Raw genomic sequence first — 22,609 nt, 5'->3', positions numbered from 1 at the left:
GTGGCGGGGACTAAGGACAATAACGGACTATAAAGCACCAACAACCGGTATGACGAACGCGGCCGTGACTCTGGCAGACGAGCTGAACACTTTCTATGCTCGCTTCGAGGCTGCAGCTAAGGTCTCCAACAATGCTAGTGTTAGCGGCGCTAACGGCTGCAGACAGGAAGATACTGCCAGCACCGGAAACGTGCTCGTCATCTCCGAGCATGAAGTAAGGAGAGCCTTCAAGAGAGTGAACACCAGGAAAGCAGCAGGACCAGACGGCATCCCAGGTCGTATCCTCAGAGACTGCGCATACCAGCTAGCTCCTGTGTTCACTGAGATATTCAACATCTCTTTATCTCAGTCGGTGATCCCCACATGCTTCAAAGAGTCCATCATTGTTCCTGTCCCGAAGAAACCCCACCCTGCTTCTCTCAATGACTATCGCCCTGTAGCCCTCACCTCAGTAGTGATGAAGTGCTTTGAACGCCTGGTCAGAGACTTCATCATTTCTTCACTATCAGACACACTGGACCCACTACAGTTCGCTTACCGTCCAAATCGTTCCACAGACGATGCCATCTCTCATCTCCTCCACACATCACTCACTCACTTGGACACTAGAAGGGGGAATTATGTTAAAATGCTCTTCATAGACTACAGCTCTGCATTTAACACCATAATTCCCTCCACACTCACCACCAAGCTGGAGCATCTGGGACTCAGCTCATCTATGTGTCAGTGGATCTCCAACTTCCTAACTGGCAGACCACAGGCAGTAAGGATGGGCGGACGTGTCTCAGCCTCCACCACTCTCAGCACTGGAGCCCCCCAGGGGTGTGTTCTGAGCCCCCTGCTGTACTCTTTGTACACATATGACTGTGTGGCCACTACCAGCTCCACCACCATCATCAAGTTTGCTGACGACACCGTCGTGGTGGGCCTGATCTCTAATAACAACGAGACGGCCTACCTGAAGGAGATTAGGAATCTGGAGAACTGGTGCCAGAGGAACAACCTCCTTCTAAACGTCAGTAAGACAAAGGAGCTGATAGTGGACTTCAGCACTAAGCAGGAGAGGAACTACCAGACCCCCGTCATCAACGAGTGCCCAGTGGAGAGAGTGGACAGCTTCAAATACCTCGGAGTTCACATCACGCAGGACCTGTCATGGTCCTGTCACATCAACACCGTGGTGAAAAAGGCCCGTCAGCGTCTCTACCACCTCAGACGCTTGAGAGACTTCCAACTGCCCTCCAAGGTGCTCAGGAACTTTTACTCGTGCACCATAGAGAGCATCCTGGCGGGAAACATCTTAACCTGGTTCGGGAACAGCACCATGCAGGACAGACGAGCTCTACAGAGGGTTGTGCGGTCAGCTGAGCGCACCATCCGCTCCGAGCTCCCTGACCTGCACTCAATCTACAGCAGGCGGTGCTGGACCAAGGCCAGGAAGATCGTGAAGGACCTCAGCCATCCCAACAACAGACTGTTCTCTCTGTTGAGGTCAGGAAAGCGATTCCGCTCCCTGAAGACCAACACAGAGAGACTGAGGAGGAGCTTCTTCCCGCAGGCGATACGGTCTCTCAATCACACCACCACACAGTACTGACCCACACATATAGTTCTTACACACACACTGGACTTTCTGGACTTTGGTTTTGCACAACACTGGTCACTATATTCTTCATTTCCGGTTAATACTTGTACAGCTGCTGTTATTGTGTATATATTTATTTATATTTAGATTTCTTCATACATTCTTATATAGTTCTATACTGTGTATTGTGTATTTTGTTGTACAGTTATTTTATTTTCAACTTTAATTTATATATTTATCTTTATCTTATTCTTCCCAGTTAAATTTACCCTTCATTCTAATTTGTGTTGTACAGTTATTTCATTTTTAACCTTAATTTATATTTTATTCCTTCCTAGTTAAATTTACCCTTTTTAATTTTTCATATTTATTTCCTATCTTATTCATAGCCTTTTCCTTTTTTGTTCTCTTTAGGTCACGAGCAGTTGTCCAAGCATTTCACTACATATCGTACTGTGTATGACTGTGTACGTGACAAATAAAATTTGAATTTGAATTTAATATGGTCAAATTTTCTTTTACCATTTAAAAACATGCCGCAGCATTCTGCACTAGTTGCAGTGCCCTCGCCAACCCCCATTAAAAGGGAGTTGCAGTAATCCAACGTGAGGTTATAAAAGCATGGATGACAGTTTCCAAGTTGCGTCTGGAAAGAAAAGACTTAACCTTTGACAGACATCTGAGGTAATAGAATCAAGATTTCACCACCCCATTTATGTGGCCATCAAAACTAACAGCAGTGTCGACTGTTACCCCAAGATTAGTAACCAAACTTTTTAGGTGAGGGGTACCAGAGGAAAAATTGCTTCTGTTTTACGTTATTAAAATTTTTAAAAATTTAGACTCATCCATGACTTAACAATCGCTAAGACAATCAAGCGATTGAAAGGTAGATAAAGCTGGCAATCGTCAGCATATAGATGAAATGAAATACCTGATCAACATCGCAAGCCAGACGTAGTAGGACAGGAAACAGTCGTTTGTGTAGCTTGTACATAGGTGGCAATGTATTCTCTCCTTCAGCCATCTGGGCACTCTTCCCAACCATGTAGACCACCATGCTGTGGAGCAGCTCACAAGCTGCTACCTACATCAAAGACAGGGAGTAATTCTGAGCAAAGTGGATGTTGATAAGTGTGACTCACAGAATTTTCTTTTTTTAAACACCAAGTGATGGTAAATAGACTGGCAACATAGTGCTTTTCTACTCTGAGCCCTCAAAGCATTTTATACAACTAATTCATTCACCCAATCACACCCATTCACACAAGCACGTTTTCTAAGTTGTTAAGTGCTTACAATCTAACATTCATACACATTCCCACTCCGATGGATGTATCGGAGAGCAACATGGGTGTAGTATCTTGCCATGTTCAAAAACGACTGTTAGAGGACTTACTTTAGTTTGTCTGTCACTTGTGGAAAGAGCCAGCTCACTGATCCGAGGCAAAAATGGGTCGAGGAAGATGACCGGCTTCATGTCCTTGAATGGCACTGCAAAGCTGAGTCTTTTCTCAGTATCCCAAGACACAAATTTCTTCATCATTTCTTCTGAGGAGACCACTAAATGCCAGAGCAGAGGCTTATGGTAACAGAAATACATCACAATAACAAATCGATGTAAAATAGAGTAGAATATTTTAAAAAAAAAAACTTTAAAAAGGGTTGGTTTTAGAGATCCTTACCAGTTACAAGGTTTCTATTTAACTTTCCTCCCAAGTGACCGAGTAGCTTCACTACCCTCAGCCTCACCTTGACAAGAGGAGCATCTTCCTACAAACAAAGGTTAATATTAAGTTTTTGGACTCGTTGCTAAATAAAAAGTAGTTCAATGTTATTGATCGTGACTGTTGTGTTTTGCATTTGTACAAAAAATGGAAACACCCAATAACACTGAATTGTGCATTAATCTGGCTGTGTAGTGACTACAACTGATATGGTGGTTGACACATAAATAAAAACAGAAACGTCTTAATTAGGAGTTTTTGTTATAACAATGAGACTTCTCCTTTATTATGAGTATTGCATGAGCAAGTTGCTTCTAATCAATTACCATAGAAAGCTGGTCGGATTTCTTCAGAAGCCTGCTCATCACCCTGCTGTATCCTCTGTCACTTTTTGAAGACAAAGACGATATCACCTCCCAGTTGCTCTCATCTTTGTCTAAAGTAAACAACAACAGATTTACACTTTTTGTTTATGATATGTCCAACTGACCAGCTGTGATTTAGCTCAGCTATCATCCTTCTTACTGTCAGTGGAGGAGGTTTTCAGGTATCCGTCCAGAATAGGAAGGACACTGGTGTAGCAGGGCTGCATCGTCTTCAGAGGAATGTGTGAGGACCAGTCCTCAAGAGCATCTAAGGCTGCGTTGGCCAAAGGAATGTGGCTCAGGCCTAATTTCAGAGCAGTCTAGACCCATTTACAAGTACACACAGACGTATAAGTCTTCAGAATCAGGTAGCACAAATGGTAAAAATTACAATTAATGAAAAGAAAAATTAAACCAGAGCTTTCCCACTTTGGTTGTTTATCCTCTTAGCCCTATCAGGGAAATATAGAAAACTTACTCACACCATTAAACAAGGTGCAAAGGCAAACTGGCTTTTATTAATTCATTTATTTTCATTTTCTTAATAAAAAAGTGGCTCTAAAAGCAGTTTAGAGCCAAAAAAAAGCCAAGCTATTCAATAATTTAGCCATTATTGTTAGCTAGCTAGGCTAACTGTTTAGCTTTTATTATTACATTTATTAATTCAGCATATATTCAATTGTTGACACTAATAACTACTATTTAATAAACATATTCAAAATATTTATCTAAAATTTTCCGATATTTTATAGTAAATAACCATTTTTAGCAACCAATTTACCTGATACATTTTAGCTAACGTTTGCCTGACAGCTAGCTTGCTAAGTACTTTGCTTGTAGTTGCACATACTTGGGCACCTGCTGTTAAATGTCACTGGGTTGAGATTTATACTCAACTGGTTATTTGTTTGTTTTGCAATTAAGCTAGTTCTGAATATTCCTACAGCCTCTCAACTATCACTGCAGCGGAACATTAGTGTACATTAGCGTTTTTGCACAGAAATATATCATTAGAAATATATCATGGAGCAAAAAAAAAAAAAAAAAAAAAAAAAGAATCCCACCTCAAGAGCAGGACAATAGGCCTTGATGTCCAGAGCTACAATGTTGTGGTGCAATGAGAGGACAAAAGTCAAGCAGGATGCCAGGAGCTCATCTTTGTACTGCTTCATTCTGACACACACCTAGCCAGAAAAAAATGTCACATAAATACATAAAAACATACACTTTAAATTCCACAGTACAGCTCTATTTCACTTTATAGTAGCAGAAAGCATGTTTACAACATTCCTGCAAAAGCGCTGTAATGAGAAGCTACCTCTTTTCCAAACTTGGAGAAGAGTGCAAAACAAGCAGTTTTCACCGAGTCACTCTGGGGGGATGTCGAGTTTCTCAGTCCAACTCCCTGTTCAAAGGCAGATATGTATTATATTATGTATTTAATGGAAACACTTACGATGAACAAGCCTCACCGGCTACATAGAATCTTAATGATAAACAAATTTATTCGACTTATAAGACATGATGAAACAATTTGATATTCTTGCTTCATGAGCAGCTGGCAAAATTCATTTTTCAAATATCCCAAAAATAAAAAACCTACCTGGTAGTACTTTATTCTCTTGGCAATTTTCATGGTGACAGAAAGCAGCTTGTAAAAGCCACTGACAAGAGGATTTCTTATGGAGTGGAGGATGAGCTCATGACTTAGGGGATACATCCAAGAGTGAAAATACTCCATGTGTTTATTCAGCAACAACTCACTGTGGAAGCAGGGGAAAAAAAGTTTTCACTCCAGTTGTGAAACAAAATATGGGTGGCTGTTTCTTATATTATAATGTGATGTAAACCAGTGTCCAAGGTGGAAGACAGTGGAAACTGGGGCATAAAAAAATGCATAGATCAGCTGTACTTGGCCAAATTCACACTAGTGGGAAAAGCACATATAAAAAGAATCCCACACAGTTCCGCTCCCATGTGGAAAAAGTGGAAAGTTCTGTCTCAGTTACCTGCAGAAGTCCACCAGATTGATAAAGGCGGTGAAGTCTTTGACCTTATTGGGGAGCAGGTGAGCAGTGGGGTCGGACGAGGGCAGGATGTGGGCTGCATCATCTGGAGCCTGGTCAACACAGAGATAAGTGGCAGGTGATGAAGGTCAACCAGCAGAAACGCTTTTGAAAAACTAAATGTGCTCTGTTTAAACTGATGCTAATAAAAATACCCTGTGCATCTGTCAACTCCCATATATGGGTCAATGAAGAAAAATACATAAAAACGTAACATTAGCGTGAGACCCTACCTCCTCTCCTGTTGTTACTTTTTGCACTGACAAGTCCAGTTTTTCCACGATACGCAGAATCGACTTCACCAACTCGTCATACAGGAGACGGCTCAAAGACCCGAGAGCTGCATTCTGACTTTCAAACGCTCCATCCAAAAAACCTGAATCCTGCAGAGGACGGCACAAGTGAGGAAGTGAATGAAATGCGCTGCTTTCCAAATGGCTTTTCATTTATGACATTTTCCAGCCACAAAGCATGTTTTTAACCATTGAGAGCACATAGAACATATGTCAGGATCAACTACACCTGAATATTAAAAACAGTGAACACATGAGGCCTTCAAAGGACGTCTGCATAATTTTAGCTACTGACTTTAAAGACTCCTTGCAGTTTAACAGCAGAACATAGACTTTTCTATAGATATGTAAATGCTGTTTCAAGATTACACAGCTAAATAATATGTAATGTGTAATATGCATTTTAACAGGCAAGTAAGAACATAAATGTACCTTCAACCGATCGCAGTCTAAAAGGTTTTTATACAGAGAAAGGTAGTCGTGACTAGCTGGAACTTTCCACTTCCCAGTGCGAACTTGGGAAGACTCAGAGGAACTGCTCGATGTGTCCTGCAAGATGATGGAGAAATGTACTTTATTAGAACAATAAGGAAATAATTCCACACCAAAAAAGCCTTCAACTTATTACAAACTGTACACATTTGTGTAAAAAGAAAAGTCTGACCTCAGAAAGAGTGAGGGGTTTTGAGCAGACGCGGATCAAGCCTTGGTGAACTGAAAAAGAGGCAAAGATAAGTGTCCTGTCCTCCAGTGAAGCATTTAAACAGCCATGAATAAATAACAGACGTTAATAAAGGGTTAAGGGTGTTTGAAGCAGGTCCAGTGTGCTCATGATCCACTCACCCACAGAGCTAATGAAACTCCATAGAACGGGTCCTTTAGAAGCGATGGCCACAAGCACCTTAAGGATGGACCTGGTGCAAGCAATCTGCATTCTCTCGCTGTACTGAGGAAAGCTGTCGATCTGCACCACAAGGAGGCGCTCTAGCAGTGGTGTATATACCTCTGGAATCTGGGGTCATTGAAACAAACAGGAGATTACAGTCCAACGTTATTTGCTGTTATTTAACTTAACGTCAAAGTAAACTGCAACAGAATATATACCTTGTCCAGGTGAATAAGAACACTGGCTATCGAGTCCAGAAAGCTGGGCAGCTGGTAGAAGCTGTCATCCTCCCCGTCGGACTCTGTCAGGTACATCTGCTTACAGCGCTGAATCAGCTCGGTGTACATCAAGTCTACGTCCTGGGGGCAAACCTTCTTGCATGGCTATAAAAAAAACAAAGAAACAAAAAAGAAACACTCATTTCGAGCCACATTGTGTTGGACTCCATCAGAGTAGCTTTGCATGATTCACAGTTCAAAATAATCCATATCTATCTCACACTGGGCCTCGGTGCACACAAGTCCGTTTTAAGCATACCCTACAACCGGGAACAACTGACTATTTGAAAGCAATGTACAGATCTGTTTTAGTTTACAACAATTCATTCATATGGACAGACTTTATCTACTTGTTACTCAAATGATTTGCATTTACTACAGCTATCACAGGAGACAGACGTACCGCTGCAAAGAATCCATATCCTCGTATGGCAATCGACAGCTCTTTGTATGTCGAGTCCATGGTCTTAATGATGCTGCAGAACTTCTGCATGAAGAACTTCAGCTTGGTTTTATGCTCCTCGATATTGTCAGCCACCAACAATGCAACCTGACAAATAATCACAAAAAGCATCAAAATATTTAGACTCTTAACCTCAGCGTGCATGTGCAGAGACATGCCACTGATTTTATTTAGCGTGTATCCAAGGTTAGTCCGGCTGTGCCTTTGCAGCTATGACTTGAAGTGTTTCACCTGTTTGAGGAAGGCCTCAAGTGCATAGTAACTCGTCTTCTTCATTTCCCCATTGATGTGTCCACAGAGTTTGGACATGACTTCAAATAAAGGTTTGTAGTGGTCCATGAGGCAGCTGCTGAATTGGGAGGCATGTCTGGCGAGCAACCTGAGGCCGGCTGTTAAAGAAACAGATCAACGAAAGATTACTTTTTAAAAGTTTTATCATTAGTTTGCCAAGAAATCACAAGACTTACCAAACGTGACTGCATATCGAGTCATGTCCATCTGTATAAAAAAAGATAAAGTTTATAGAAACATAACAAAAATGTTAAATATTGATGAAAATGCACTCTCTGAATTACCTGGGGACTGATTGACTTTAAGGTGTACTGAAAGATTTCCTTGGATGTTGCTGGGTCTGCAAATCAGGAACAATTACAAGTAATAAATAGTTCTTATGAATCTAAGCTGAAACAGGTGAGCACTCACCTTCTTCCATGGTTTTAGTGAAGTTGACCATTAGGGCAGTGATTCCTCTCAGACATCCAGCAACCACTAAAAGCTTGGGTTCCTTTGTTGAAGAGGTCATCTGCAAAAAACAAAGATGAAACCAGCTGGTGCTGTCATGCTCATCAGACAGTCTTTTTTTGTTTTCTTTTAGCCTTTAGTTAATCACAACTTTTCCATCATTCTTCTGTATGAATGCTCCGTACCTGATCTTTCAGTTCTCCTAGGTAAGCCCTGTAGAGTTTGTCTGAGCTGTTGACCATCTCACTGGGATGAACTTCTGCAAGAACTCCCAGCAACTCATAGACTTTTCCAAGGACTATAAAAAAGGTAACAAATAATAATCATAAATGAATAAATTAATCGAAACCCTTTTCATCTTTTTTACTTCCTTTTTTTTTATTAAAGTGGCACTCGCCTGAATCTGGCAGTCTGCTCTTCTCACACAGCTCGCTGTAATATTTGTCAAATATTTTTGTGATTCTAAAGTTTGCAGCAACACTGGAAGCCTTTGTAGTTTGGAGAACCTAATGAGACACATTAACAAGGATGATCTTTAAGAAGAACAAAAGTAAAAGTCCAGTTTTAAATCTTTTAAATTCTAAAGTCCATTAAAGAACAAACATTGCAAGATCACAGGAATTTAAAAATCTGTTTTTAATGGATCTCTTCCTCAGGTCTGAGGGCAGTTCCTGGAGTCTAACTAGAAACCAACCTTAATAAGGAGCTCCAGCACTGGGGTCCTGCATTTGGCTCCTTTGTCTTTTGTGTACACGATGATGCATGTGTCCTTAAAAGGCACAGAATTACCAAAACATTTACACATATAAAAGCAAATCTGTACTAGTAACAGTGCTGATGTAGTTATACCTGTCCTCTCACCGGTCACAGCCCTGTCTTTACCATGTAACACACAATAAAGACATGTAAAAAAAATAAATAAATAATGGAAAAGAATACTTACTCTTATGTCAGTGGCGTAAGTCTTTTCCCAACCTTTGAGCGTTGGTGAGACTTTGTCCAAGAACTTCTCCAAAAAAAACAGGATTTCAATCCGAGTGTCCCGCAGCTGGAAAACAGATATATCAGCCAACAGGAGAACTTAACACTTACTTACATAGTTGTTTACTATAGTTCGAGAAACCCACCTCATCCAAAGCCAGGGACTTCTTGAGGAAGGTAAGCAACCCATAGTCTTCCGAGAACAATAAAGATGTCTGCAGTGCTGGATGCCATAAAAAAGATAAAAAAAAGACGGATTAAGAAATCTTAGTACTTTTTTCATCTGTGCAATTTTAAATGTTCTGCTACAGACCAACAGAGCAGGTACTGGGACAAACATGGTTGTTAAACTTTGGTAGGATGCTGACAGATGACCAGGGTTTAACATTGCGCTTGTTTTCTAGTAATATTAGCGATCTGTGTTGTGTACTGTTGGAACAAAAGAGTTAAAGCCCCCCCTGAGGAATAAAGAGCAATGGAGGGAATCTGTGGTTGCATCGACATCCTGCAGACTTCTGATCTGTGCTGCAAAACTACTGATTTTTTGTGCTTTTATAACATTTAAAACCGTTATTACTATTATTTCTTCAACAATAAATATTTGCATTTAAGCTGTAATGCACCTTGAAACTTTCCTTATCATCAAAGAATCACGTGTGTTCTTCTTTGTTGTGTTTCGACTGAACGTTACCTCCCACCAGTTTTGGCGGAAGAGCTTGCATCAAATTGATTGATTAAACAAAGTTATCGATGTTACTAATGAATATTGTCTGCACGACGAACACATCAGTACCATCTAAAAAAAAACCCAAAACCCTTATCTTTCAATAGATTTGACGATGATCTGCAACAGAAGCCCCAGAAAGATAAAATTGCCGTATTGTTAAGGGAGGTTGGGACGGACAGTAAAGCGAGCGTTTAATGGAGTTTTTGTCTTACCGAGTTCATTCTCGGTTGCTGTTACCATGCACTCCTGTACCAGATCACCGATAATATCGTGAGATTTTAAAGCTGCCGCTCTAGTGTCTTCGTCCGAAAGTGATTCGTGAAGTTTCAGAAGCAGCCCTTGGATTCCTCCTGCAGCGCTGCTGTGGGAAGACATAGCTGGAGTGATGGCTTAAGCTAGCATTAGCAAAATAGATGTGGATTTATCTGGTAAGCCCGCAAACAGAGAACACGTGTTCTTCTAACTAGCTAAACACTGAACATTTCAGACTGTCAGCACACAGCCATTCAGTCCCAAATCCTTCGCATCAGGAAGAATCACAATAGCATGTAAGCTGCGTGTGTTTCAAAATAAAGGCCCCGAAAATAAAAATGGTACACAGGGTGACCGAGTGTATATTTAATGCCTATAAAGTGACAGGGGTAATATTACACTGTAAACAGACGTTACTATTTCGAGAAGAATTTCACTGTAGTTTCATTTATCTACTTTTGAAATTTTAATTTTGTAAGATTTATTTTGAAGGTCTCTACCGGATCAAACACTACAAATATTTGCATATTAGAAAAGCGACAAAAGTATAAATCTATTCTTTTTTCTATTTTTATTTTCTTTTCATATCTACCTTGGAATTAATGCGTTTAATCGTTACTTAGGGTTTACTTTGAGGTGATTACCGGAAACGTACCGATATTATTGTGTCTGCTTTAACGCTACGTCATACGCGAAACACTGACCTCTAGTGGTCACAATATGCTTTACATAATTAACTAGTAAAGAATTTATCTTGAAATACTTTTTTAAAACATTTTTAATGCTGTTCTGTTTGCTTTGGACTAGACAGAAAACAGAGACATACATTTCAGGAAAATTAACTTATATTCTTAACTTATTAACCTATATTCTTATATCCACAGACCTCAGTCAAACATTCGCATGACTGCTGCAGTTTGACTGAGGAAGAATAAAGTAGTCGTGGTAAGCCAAGCACATGACCACTTTAAGATGACAAAGCAACAAGGTGATATATACCAGTTTTTAAATTGTGTTGATAGGCCACGTAGGCATGTTTTCTCCTCAATAGTTTCAAGTTCAAGTTCAAGGTTCTTTATTTGTCACATGCATAGTTATACAAGTATAACACACAGTGAAATGTAGCCTGACACGCTCTTCGACATGTGCAAAAATGGGGGGGGGGGGGGGGGGGGGGTGTAGAGGAAGAACATTATATATATACAGACATATAGTGTATATACACTGGGTGAATGTGCAGTAGTAGCAGCAGCAGTTTCGTAGGTTTACTGTCTAAGGACAGCGCTAGCAAGCACTCTCTGCTTATGACCCCCAAAAAACAAAACAAATAACTGCCCGTTTGTGTTGGTGGAAAAATGCACCATGTCGACCAATCAAAAAATTATATGGCAACATGACATTTGGTAGTTTAGGAAGAGAGGGAGGTTTTAGGAGTGACTGCGAGAGAGAGAGACAGAAAGAAAGAAAGACAGCAGAAAAAGAGAGAGAGCGAGTTTTGAGACGTGAGAGATTTGTGACGTTTGCCGTGTTTGGAGTGTGTAGTGAATGTGTTGTCTTGTGTAGTTAGTGTGTAGTGTTGTGGATAGTTTAGTGTTGTGTGCCAGAACAATGAGGTGACTGCTGTCTCCAGATAGAAACAGGAGCAGTGATACACCTGCTGCTGTCAGACCTGCAGGTATCAGGCTGTGATGTTCTCCTTTAAAGGGGACAAATAATTTTTTGAAGTGGCACAAATAATTTGTGTGGCATGTTATTGATTGCGTTAATACAGTAAGTCAAAATGTAAAACTTGACTGTAAATTCAGACACGTGAGGTTGTGCTGAAAAGAATGATACCAAGCAAGGAAAAGTAAAAGTAAATAGTTTTTAAAGGTGAAATGTAGAGGGAAAATCAAAAGTGGACAGACAACATCAAGAATGATACCTCTAAAGAAATCAGTTCTGACTGTACAGAGTTTATAATATAAATAATTAGCATTGAAAATATCTCAAATTTACATTAAAAACACTTACTCAGTAAATATGTGTACCAGAGAACAAATATTGATCATGATTATGTATTCTGGTAAATGTCATGTAAAAGTATTTAGCAGAAGTATCACAGGATTTAAATGGGATCCTCAATTTCACCACTAGAGGGCAGTGAATACCAATGATATTACACCCATCAGTAGTGTGTGTGTGTGTGTGTGTGTGTGTGTGTGTGTGTGTGTGTGTGTGTGTGTGTGTGTGTGTGTGTGTGTGTTGGCAAAAGGCTCATAAAACAACTAGCTTAAGTGGCAACATTCCACATTTTTGAGACACGAGGGTGGGGTTTCTCTTTCTTTTTTTGAAACTGATGTTTGATATTGTTATGGGCCACAGAGGTCACATTGTGCCTGACTGTCTCAAAGGCTCTGTGGGTCTTGTGGTTTGTGATTGGCCCTAGGCAATGCTCTATATCCCAGTGCGATAGAGAGTGACCTGAGAAACTGATTTTTCAATCATCTACTGACGGGGAGCTTAAAACAAGTGAAACAGTAAGAAAAATGTTTTAAAGTTCAGTCCACTGCACAGCATCAGAATATCATTCAACCTCTGTCAGATTAGTTTCCTAAGAATTCTGCTACTGACCAGCTGAGCGACGGCATTAACACTGCACTCTGCATCCATCCAGCCAGTATGACCGTCACTCAGTAACTGACTTACTGTTGACGCGTCAACACCTGCTTAGTTATATAGACCATAACCAGAGTGAAAAATGAACCACAGACAATGTGAGAGTGTTTCATAGTGAGGAGAGCAGGAACCCACACTGGTGACCCTGTTATTATCAAAGTGTCTGTGTCAGCCTGAAGGCTCACTATAGACGTCTAACCTGGTCAGTCACATGTGCTCACATTACATTTGTGTCAAGAGATTAAAAAAAGCTAAGAGCTTATTTTGTTCCTTATCTTTAGCACTCATTGATACAAGTGACAGGATGAAAGAGGGTTGGGTCGAGCCCTTCTTTATGGCCACTGAGTATCAATAAGCATTATTTAAACAATCAATGCTGTAATTTGAAGCTTTTTATTCTTTAACACACATACAGTATTGACACTCAGACCTGGGCTGTTACTGTATTACTTTTATTGTATGTCATACCACGTAACACAGGAGACTCACATCCATACACATGCAGCCAAACACAGACTGATTTCACAGTATTGTGGCTCTTCTAAACCCCAACTGTTGTATTTCCCCACGACAAATTCAGATTTATTGAATATGGACCAACACACAAGTCCCCTTGTCCCCCTTGGGAGTGGACTTGAGGGTTGTTGACCTGTTATTTATCATCTGAGACATCACCTGAGCCAAGGTGTGAAAAAAGGCAATGACTCTCAGGACCATTTGGTAGACCAATCGGCATCCCGCTGCAAGCACAAGTACAGTAATTCATTCAGTCATATGTAATATATAACTGAGGTCGCAAGCGAAGGATATTTTCAGTGCTGATATGCTTTTTTTTCCTCCTGTCCCGTTTTACTGTATACATCGGAAACGTACTCACATCCAAAGTAAGAACGTTTGATTAACAGATGAAAGTAATGTTTGGTTTGTGGGAAATAAAAGTAGGGCTTACTTTATATTGTCAGATAGCTGACTTGATGTGTAAAGATTTTCCAGGGATGTTCATCTAGAGATCTATGATTATTTGTCCTTGTAGGAAATCTCATGAGGGCAAAACAAGTATCCATGACGCAAATGACTCAGCACCTAAGAGCAGTTTGTAAAAATCAAAATGTATCCACCAACAGCCCCATTTCTATTCAGAGTCATTAGATCTAAACAACTATCAAGTTCATGGGGAGAATCGACCTTATGGGTAGGCTGTACTAACCCCCCCCCCCCCTCCAAAAAAAGCAAACAGTTATTACTTTTAAATATATAATTATTATCATCTGGGTACTGATTTTAAAAGTCACCAGGCATTAGTTTAGAAAGCTTGTCCGTGTCCTGCAAGCACAGTTCCCACTCATTCTTCTCCTTTAAAAGGACACAGAGTGGTGTGCCTTTCCCAAAGGAATGTCCCATGTCCAAAAAACGTCCTGATCCAAGAAAAACAAATTGCAAATGGGAAACTAGTGCAAACCGAATGTGTCTGCCATACAGATTTGCTGTAGAAGTACATTTACATAAGCAATCCAGGCGAAGTCAGTGAAATCTTTGCTGCCTGCATGCATGCCTGTATATACACCATATACAGTAATCAGCAAAGGAGTCAATTAACCTATACTCAGTGTTTACTTTATTTTAGAACCAGTGACCTATGAATGGCATTTCAAAAATAGTTTTGTCAGAAAATGTCAAATCGGTTGGAATAGATAGTTTTATTTTCAGAATAAAGGTTTAATCACTCTTGCTTTTCTGAGAGCTTAGCACCAGGCACCTTGTTACATGTTTTGTAACCGCAAAGTGATCATGATGTTAAAATCACCATACTGTTATCATAATGTCCAAACTATTTATCATTTAAAGTCATCACATCACTGGTAAAAAAGTTTCATTTATACACTGTTTACCTTCAATTTAATACTTAACTTACTTCTTCCCAAGGCTTTCTGATAAAAATAGAAGCAAAAATTCAGCGCAGCACCTGAGCCTGAGTCAGGTGAAGTCACTCATTAAATAGACCTCCCCGTCCGGCATCACAGCGCCCCTAGCGGTGGCAGTTTTTATAAAACAAGAATAGAACATATGGTGTTTGAAGTTACGCCTTTATTTTGAAAGGAATGACCGGAAGGTTCAGCCTTCTAGTTTGGTGTGCTTTTCACTTTAAAACTCCAGACACCTGTTGTTAAGGGAGAGACCACAAAAATGCCAGTGAGGTCACACACACACCCTAACCGAGCTCCAGTTTACATCACATGGAGAGAAGAGCTGACGGAACACGGAGGGGCTGAGGCGGACACCGGAGGGTTTGGGACACAGCTGTGAAGATAAGGACAGAGCGGTGTCTGTGGATTAATTTATGTGTTTTTAATGCTGCCCATCGGACACTTTTTCGCTTCAGGATTTTTCGGGCTGCAATGTTTCAGGACTTAACGGCAGGTATGTGATTTTATTTGATAGATTAGAACTTTTTTTGAGTTTCTACTGTAGAATATGTGTGCTGGTAAATGCTTCAAGCTAACAAAATAGGATAGAGAAGTGAATAAAAAGTGCGGGTTAAGTCGCAGTTCTTTTATTTAGATCCACGCGAACTTCGTGCTTATCTTTTTTTTACTTTATTGTTGGATAACGAACTTTACGACACAAACACAAAGTCTCTTTACCACGAAAGATGAATGAGTTTATGCTGAACTTCACTTTTCTCTTCCAGTCATTCTGCTCAGCTAAACTCAAATGGTGGCCGCGGGCTGGCTCGGAGAAGGCAGCAAAAGATTATATTTTATGATCAGAGTGTTGCTAGTTTAGATTTATGGACGCCGAATCACCCACTCTGTCATAATGTTTCACTGACTTTAACGAGGATTAAATCTGGCCTTTATTGAGTTAGCAACAAGTCAAAAATCGCCCCGCTGTTTAAAATTAACTTGAAACGTCATGCTGTTCTTGATCTGCGTGTAGACGTGATGGGGCCACTCTGACTTGAGTAGCGGCTTAAATGTACACACGATGATCACCCCCCCCCCCCCCCCCCTCCCCTTTTAGATTCATAACACTATACACAGGGCTGTATATAACATTATAGCTACAGATTTGAACGTTAACATTTCATGACTGCTGTGTTGAATGTGGTAATGCGCCAAACGTGCAGAAACGCTACACTAGTCAGTACATTGTAGTAATAGCAGTAGTAATCTGTAGTTTGGTGGTCTCTGTCACATTATGTTCTGTGCTGTAAATGTTGTAAATTAAATAATTACTGCGTGAAAATGCAGATTATTTCGATGAATTCACATCACAGCAGTTTTCCACATTGTTCAAAGCACCACACTGCTTGCGAACTGTACATATTGACCATTTCATGCTCACTGCAGACTGTCACGATTGCCAGTGCCATAGAAAACGTGGAAAATCCACCTGTTGAGTATCAACAAATGCCTGATATGATTTCTGAGTATGCTGATTATCAGTAAAAGATTTCTAGCAGTGGCAAAGCTGGGTGAAAAATAGTCTTGTTGTACATGTTGCTGTTAAAAGTTTATGTCCTCTCTGATTTCACATGTGGTTGTATTGAAGTTGTGGAAAAGCTTTGTAATGTCATCTTATTGTAATTTCATGTTTCAGGATTAGACACCTTCTCTCTCTGTGGAGTGCTCTTCATCCCTGCTGGGGTGCTGTTTTTAGTTTGAGAACAGAGCTGATCTGAAGGACACCAGGCATCAGGCCCGAGGGCCACTGGACCATAAAGGCATGCTTGCTGCCATGCTGCGCCAAAGTTCTGGCGGAGGATCGGGCGGTGGTGGTGGTGGTGGAACCAAACTCTCTCTGGGTATTTCCCGACTCTCCAGCTCCAGCATGAGTTCAGCAGGACCTGCCAGAGCCTCCAAGAGCGGTTCGGTGAGCTTGGACAACCCGGATGTCCTCGCCTCCGACCCAAACTACATCATGCAGCTGGTCAGCGACGTGCGCAAGTTTGCTGACGTGCTTCTGCAACTCAAAGAGGTGTTCAACTCCAAAGGTATGTTAGAAACAAGAGAATGCAATCATCACGGCACATGTGCCACCACCTTTAAAAAATCTACAGCTGATTAAAAGTGACACAAACACTCTCCTGACTAAACAATAGATAATAACGAACAGTTCAGTTATTATTACCACATTAGTTACCATATTAGGTGTACACGCATCAGAAGGCTCGCTTAATCTGGACTCTTTCTGCTGTTATGAGAGTGTCTTTGGGGGTAACTGTGAGTGGTTTGTTTCCACAACAGTGTGCCTGCTGTGGATGTGGGCTTTTTCAACAAATTACACCAATGAGTACTTCCATGTATTAGCAATGTTTGCCTGTTTCTTAACTAAACACTGCACACCTCCTCTGCTTTTTTATTATTCTGTTTCAGTCATAAAAAAAACAAAACACTTGATTGGTCTTTAAACGCCGGGCTTCTCACGACACAGAAGTGCTGAGTAGTGTTGGAACGGCGATTTATTGCTGAATGTAGCTGCCGGTCCGCTCTTGTGCACATACTTTTGCTGTCACCGCAGAGGACACAGTCCGGACCCTATTTACCTGTTTTTGTCATGTCCCGGCCTTGACTGCACAGTCAGTGAACCTGCCTTATCTCACTTTCACTATGGCTCTTATCTTTCCTGTAAAGTAGAAAATAATGTGTCTTAATTGGTCTCAGACAAAATACACAGTGAGAATTGAATAAAAAGTTGGCGCCGCTCTGATCTGTTTTAAACGTGATACAAACCCCCCCCCCAAAACAACAGCAGCAGCATTCCAGCTGGGCTATACTGACAGTAAGGAATTTAGATGGAATACTAAGCCAGTTATTAATGCGTTTCCTTTAGACAGTTACCAATCTACAGGGAAGTAAGGTCTGGACTGAGGTTTACGCCATTCCTGCTTTGGTACGTTGTGCATTAGCTTTTGGATGAGACCCAGATTTGTTAATCCCCAGGTCTTATTAAGATGAGGTCAAGGTACATATGGTGGTGGGGCTGTCCCCTTTCCCCCCCATTAGCACTGCCATGACACTCAAGCTTTAGGAAAAAGGAATCCCAGTGGTTTTTTTTGTTTTTTTTTTCAGCAAAGGTCAGCAAAGGTGCTTGACCCGGCTGGGCAGCTTGAGAGACTTTTCAGCGACCCGTCAGCACGCCGCAGATCAAAGCAGTAAATCATCATGTGCGAGCGACTGACGTCTCCAGTTTTATGGGGGCAGGAGGAGACTTTATTTAGGAAATATACCTTGAAGCCTTTACCGCGTCACATTTTCTATGATTGACGACTTGGTCGAGTGTAATCAACAGACAGTTGTGTTTTCATTTAGTTTAATAGCAGATTTAATATATCAAAGTCAATACATAGAGTGCTAGCGCAGGTTCTCGCTGTGGATCACGGTTGCATAGCTGTCATTGTAGATATTTTTGCCTTTGGTTACTGGGGTTAAGAAACCGGTTTGTAATCTCTGTTTGTCTCCTAATGCTAATTACAGTCGTTGCCTATGTAACTGCACATCATTTACAGGTCTAGTAAGCACAGGCTCCGTCATGCCAGTGTAGTCGTTGAGATCCCAACACGTGATTGCAAAGCTTGTGAGTATCCCCATTGAAAGGCTTATTTTGGCTAAGTACAGGAAAGGGCAGATTTGGGGAAAACGGGGCAGATTACGATGCAGAAAATGGATCTGCCCGCTACTGGGGGAAGTGGCAAAAAAGTCGATCGCGGCTCAAGCAAAAGGTAGAGTTAGAAGTAATGTTTAAAGGCCGATTGTTACATCGTGAACCCATGCAAGCACGGGGCAGGATCTTACAGAGAGGCTACCAAACTTGGCAATATGTACTGATTCAGGAAATAAGTCTTTATCTTGATTGTATCAGGGTGGTTTTTGCTTGTCGTGTCATTGTTAAGGTTTAGGGCTTCAGGGCATTAAGGGAGTGCGCTAACAGATTGTTGGAAGTCGCTGACTTGTGCTCGGATTGGGTTTGATTTAACACCCCAAGGCCTCCTCCCACCCCACCCCCAAAATTTATGGCCATATTGTTTCTGTGGTGCTTCACAATAGAGGCAACCTCTCATTACCCCCAGCGCTTGCTGAAACTGGAGGGAACCCTCCTTTTTTTTTTAACGACACAGAGTGACGAGCGACAGTCAGCTCAGAGCCCCTGTAGCCTGTAACACTGCCTGTATTCACAGTCACTGATGTGAGTCTGACACTCATTGTCCCAGGAGGCATCTCCAGACTATCATGCTTCTGCTAACTGGCAACTTTTTGCAGAAACGATTCTTTCCCAAGTCCAGAATAGCTGCTGACCGCAGGACTGATCCCACAGGGGCTTTTCTCAGCCTGTGTTTTATTTTTCTGGCAATGCACATCAACCTTAAATGGTGATTAGTACTTAGTGCCTCTTGAGTTGTGGGTCAGTGACGCATGTCTGAATTGTCTTTTGCTAAGAGAAATCTGTTTATCCTCCTGGATTGCTGTTGGGTCAATGTTGACAACATGTCATATTCACAGTGTGACAGATACTTTTGGGGGCGTGACTTTGTCCAGTGGTTGCTTGTGAAAGACTTGTTAGTAATTGGATGGAGGGGATTGTTATTTTGACATATTGTTTTGCAGATGAGCTGTGGAGTTTGCCCTCATGGCATTTGCGTACAGCTGTAAGTAGAGTCTTTCCATCATATGATTTGTCAAGCAACTATTTAGCCCCTAATGTGTCTTCTTACAACAAATAACAAACTCCAAGCAACAGACTGTCGCTTCTCATCGTCTATTTTAGAGGTGAGGGAGTGCCTGTCCTGATACGATAGGTGTGCCATCGCTGTTGTTGTGAGTACCGAGGAGGATCGTGGCCAATTTCATGTGTCAGCTGCGCAATAAGGAAAACTGCAACACTAAGCAAACCATTCAGTGTAGGTCATTCAGACATTTACTGGCCCAGTTTTGTGTTTTCACTCAACCATAATAAAGCCGGTTAGTGTAATATTTAAGACTATAATATGGTTTGTTAATGGACTTATATTTTATGTAGAAGCTAAATAGCAACAAAAGCTTTAAAATGTTCAATTTAGCCTGATTCCTGCACATCGCAGGTGTTGCTGATAGAATGAGAGATGTGGACAGCTGCTGTCGGCTTAACTACTTTACAAATCCGCTGAATTTAAAGATGGTGGTAGACTAAACAAGCAGTCCGTCTGCATACAGACAGCTTTGATTTGAGCTTTTTCAATGTAGTTGTGCTGTTGCTGTGTAAAACCAGCAGGGCTTTTCAGGGAGGAGATGAATAAGAAAAACCAGGGAAAAGACCCGAGCACAGTGAGTAAATCGTGTAATTCTGATGCTTTTCTAGTTGTCTGGTCAGTCTTTGAACAGAACAGTTTTAACCAGATTAGCATGCTGTAACAAGGCATTAACAGCAGCTGATGCGGTGTTTCATATATTCCCTGCATCGGTGTCAGGGCGTTTCCCTGTCGGTCAAATATCTAAGAATACCTGGTGGACTAAGACCACCAGGTACCGGAACAGCTTCTTCCCCACAGCTGTCAGACTCCTGAACTCTGCCTCCTGACATCTGACCCACGTTAAACTCATGGACTGAACATACACACACCCACAATGGACAACTGTACCCTCAAACACAATAATAACATGGACTGAACCACCACTCACAACCACTAGCACTTTATATAGCCTCTGTAGAAACTATCTACACCCTCACTTATCTTAACTGCACTACTGTATAGCTCTGTGTAAATAATCATTCTGTACATTCGATAATCTTTAATCCTACAACTGTTTACAACTTGCATAGTTCCCATTTCTGTATAGCTGTATATCCCAGATTCTGTAAAGTTATTTATTTCATATTCTGTATAGTTTTTCATATTTATATCCTGTTCATATCCTGTACATAGCTTGTACTCACTACAGCCTGTACATACTTATAGTTATAGAATATTCACAACATACTTCATACCGTGTACATTATAACATACCATAATAGACCCATTTCTGTAATATACTCACATATCTATATTATTGCTAATATATATTGTAATATATCTATATCACTAAAGCACTTCTGGATGGATGCAAACTGCATTTCGTTGCCCTGTACCTGTGCATGTGCAATGACAATAAAGTTGAATTCTATTCTATTCTATTCTATTCTATCTGTTCCCTGTTTCTGCCTTAATTTGACACCCTGTATTTTTCTATGGACTGCTTTTGTGGACTGCTGATATATTGTGACTACTATAAACACGCAACTTCACATAGAAAATCTTAAACTCAGATCTGCATCCACTGCTTAGTTCATTGTGTGTGTCCTACACTCATGTTACATGTACCCTACATTGCTGTAGAACAAACCACACACACTTGTTTAGCGAATCTCTTGAATTACATGCTGACAAAGTGGGCCACAATGGGGTTTAAAGCCAAGTCTTTAATCATGCATTATAAATGAAGTGAGATTTCAGTGCAGCACGTGAATGCTGATGTGTCCAAAGCCCGTGGCCTCAGCAGCTCTGTGATTGTCAAATATTGCACAGTCCCCATCATTCTTTCTGGAAATGCCTGCGGTGCAGTACACGTACATAAAAACTGGGTTTTATTACAGCTTCGTCATCATTTGTCACGGTTATGATCTGTCAGGGGGAATGGATGACTCGTATGGCTGCCCTCTTTAATTCAGCCTTTGAGTGGTAGGTGTCCTCGGTTAATCAGTGTGGGTTTTCAGAGGTTTAGATTGTGTTGTTCTGGATTTTAATGATTAACAGGTGGCTTCTAAAAGTGACCTGCAGGTGTTGAGTAATGTGTAACGGCATCCTGTAATACACCTTGAAAAAAGAAATTGGTTCAGCTGGTTCATTCATGGGTAATGTAAGTTTAGCAAGTTGCATATTGGCGTTTTGGACTTTTTTTTGAAATTTTTTTGAAGTGAAAATATTTTCCCACATGTCATAACGTAAGTGCCCGTCTTTTTATTTTTGTGTCTTTTTTTTGAAAGCCGGCTGAATATCCTGCCATGCTGAAAAGGCTCTGTGGGAAAGTGATTCTGATCTGGGACCTCAGAGAAAGCCCTAATGCTATTTTCGTAATTTGTATTCCAAATCACCGCTTGTGAAATACCAGCCTAAAATTAGCCCTTCTTGTACTTTTCACTAACCGTTCCAGACTTTCTTAATGGCCGCAGCTATGCTGTGTTTAGACAGTCTCTCCCTCTGGGTCTGGGATCCACTGTAATGCATGCAAGCTTCTTCTTGCCTCCAAAAAGTTCCTTTTATGGTTCTTTTACTGTGCCTGTATTTAAAGTTGCTGTAAATTATCCTGAGCACAAGATAATAAGTCTCCCCAATATGTACTTACATGCAAGGTTTGGGATTCCTGGGATCTCGATTTAATCATGCTGGACACTTATCTTGTAAATTAAGCCTCCTAACTGGATTTATTACATTAGCTTAATTGTTCTGGGGGATCCTTGTTTAAAAGCACAGCTATTGTCTTGGTATTAGTTGATGGGCTAGAGTTGGATAGATTTTTGGATTGTTCTCTCTCCCTCCCTAGGATTAAAGTACAGAGTCTTGTGACATATGGCAG

The 22,609-nt window shown here is 40.9% G+C and overlaps 2 protein-coding genes across 2 annotated transcripts in view; one reads left to right on the top strand and one right to left on the bottom strand.

The window, feature by feature from the left end:
• prkdc (protein kinase, DNA-activated, catalytic subunit) overlaps positions 1 to 10,616 on the bottom strand; it is a 33,386-nt gene extending 22,770 nt beyond the window's left edge. Inside the window, exons 1-25 of the mRNA XM_085362724.1 lie at positions 10,325 to 10,616; positions 9,532 to 9,608; positions 9,348 to 9,452; positions 9,099 to 9,173; positions 8,802 to 8,910; positions 8,590 to 8,702; positions 8,366 to 8,465; positions 8,239 to 8,294; positions 8,131 to 8,161; positions 7,895 to 8,052; positions 7,604 to 7,750; positions 7,141 to 7,305; positions 6,880 to 7,048; positions 6,701 to 6,750; positions 6,469 to 6,585; positions 5,977 to 6,126; positions 5,687 to 5,796; positions 5,281 to 5,440; positions 4,996 to 5,082; positions 4,742 to 4,861; positions 3,838 to 3,997; positions 3,639 to 3,748; positions 3,271 to 3,358; positions 2,985 to 3,148; positions 2,520 to 2,672 (exon numbers count right to left, since the gene is read on the bottom strand). Of these exons, the coding sequence (XP_085218850.1) occupies positions 2,520 to 2,672; positions 2,985 to 3,148; positions 3,271 to 3,358; positions 3,639 to 3,748; positions 3,838 to 3,997; positions 4,742 to 4,861; positions 4,996 to 5,082; positions 5,281 to 5,440; positions 5,687 to 5,796; positions 5,977 to 6,126; positions 6,469 to 6,585; positions 6,701 to 6,750; positions 6,880 to 7,048; positions 7,141 to 7,305; positions 7,604 to 7,750; positions 7,895 to 8,052; positions 8,131 to 8,161; positions 8,239 to 8,294; positions 8,366 to 8,465; positions 8,590 to 8,702; positions 8,802 to 8,910; positions 9,099 to 9,173; positions 9,348 to 9,452; positions 9,532 to 9,608; positions 10,325 to 10,487 (2,937 nt within the window). The 5' untranslated portion in view covers positions 10,488 to 10,616. The remainder of the gene's footprint in view (positions 1 to 2,519; positions 2,673 to 2,984; positions 3,149 to 3,270; positions 3,359 to 3,638; positions 3,749 to 3,837; positions 3,998 to 4,741; positions 4,862 to 4,995; positions 5,083 to 5,280; positions 5,441 to 5,686; positions 5,797 to 5,976; positions 6,127 to 6,468; positions 6,586 to 6,700; positions 6,751 to 6,879; positions 7,049 to 7,140; positions 7,306 to 7,603; positions 7,751 to 7,894; positions 8,053 to 8,130; positions 8,162 to 8,238; positions 8,295 to 8,365; positions 8,466 to 8,589; positions 8,703 to 8,801; positions 8,911 to 9,098; positions 9,174 to 9,347; positions 9,453 to 9,531; positions 9,609 to 10,324) is intronic.
• A 4,591-nt stretch (positions 10,617 to 15,207) lies between these two features.
• Positions 15,208 to 22,609, top strand: part of arhgap29a (Rho GTPase activating protein 29a) — a 33,748-nt gene continuing 26,346 nt past the window's right edge. Inside the window, exons 1-2 of the mRNA XM_085362721.1 lie at positions 15,208 to 15,440; positions 16,623 to 17,016. Coding sequence (XP_085218847.1) covers positions 16,749 to 17,016 — 268 coding nt within the window. The 5' untranslated portion in view covers positions 15,208 to 15,440; positions 16,623 to 16,748. The remainder of the gene's footprint in view (positions 15,441 to 16,622; positions 17,017 to 22,609) is intronic.

This window comes from Diplotaxodon limnothrissa, linkage group LG9 (genome assembly GCF_057381915.1).
Source record: "Diplotaxodon limnothrissa isolate DT_005_m linkage group LG9, D_limnothrissa_male_GT1.1, whole genome shotgun sequence".
Lineage (NCBI taxonomy): Eukaryota > Metazoa > Chordata > Actinopteri > Cichliformes > Cichlidae > Diplotaxodon > Diplotaxodon limnothrissa.
The sequence above is the reverse complement of the archived record's forward strand: the minus strand, read 5'-3'. Positions and strand labels throughout refer to the sequence as shown.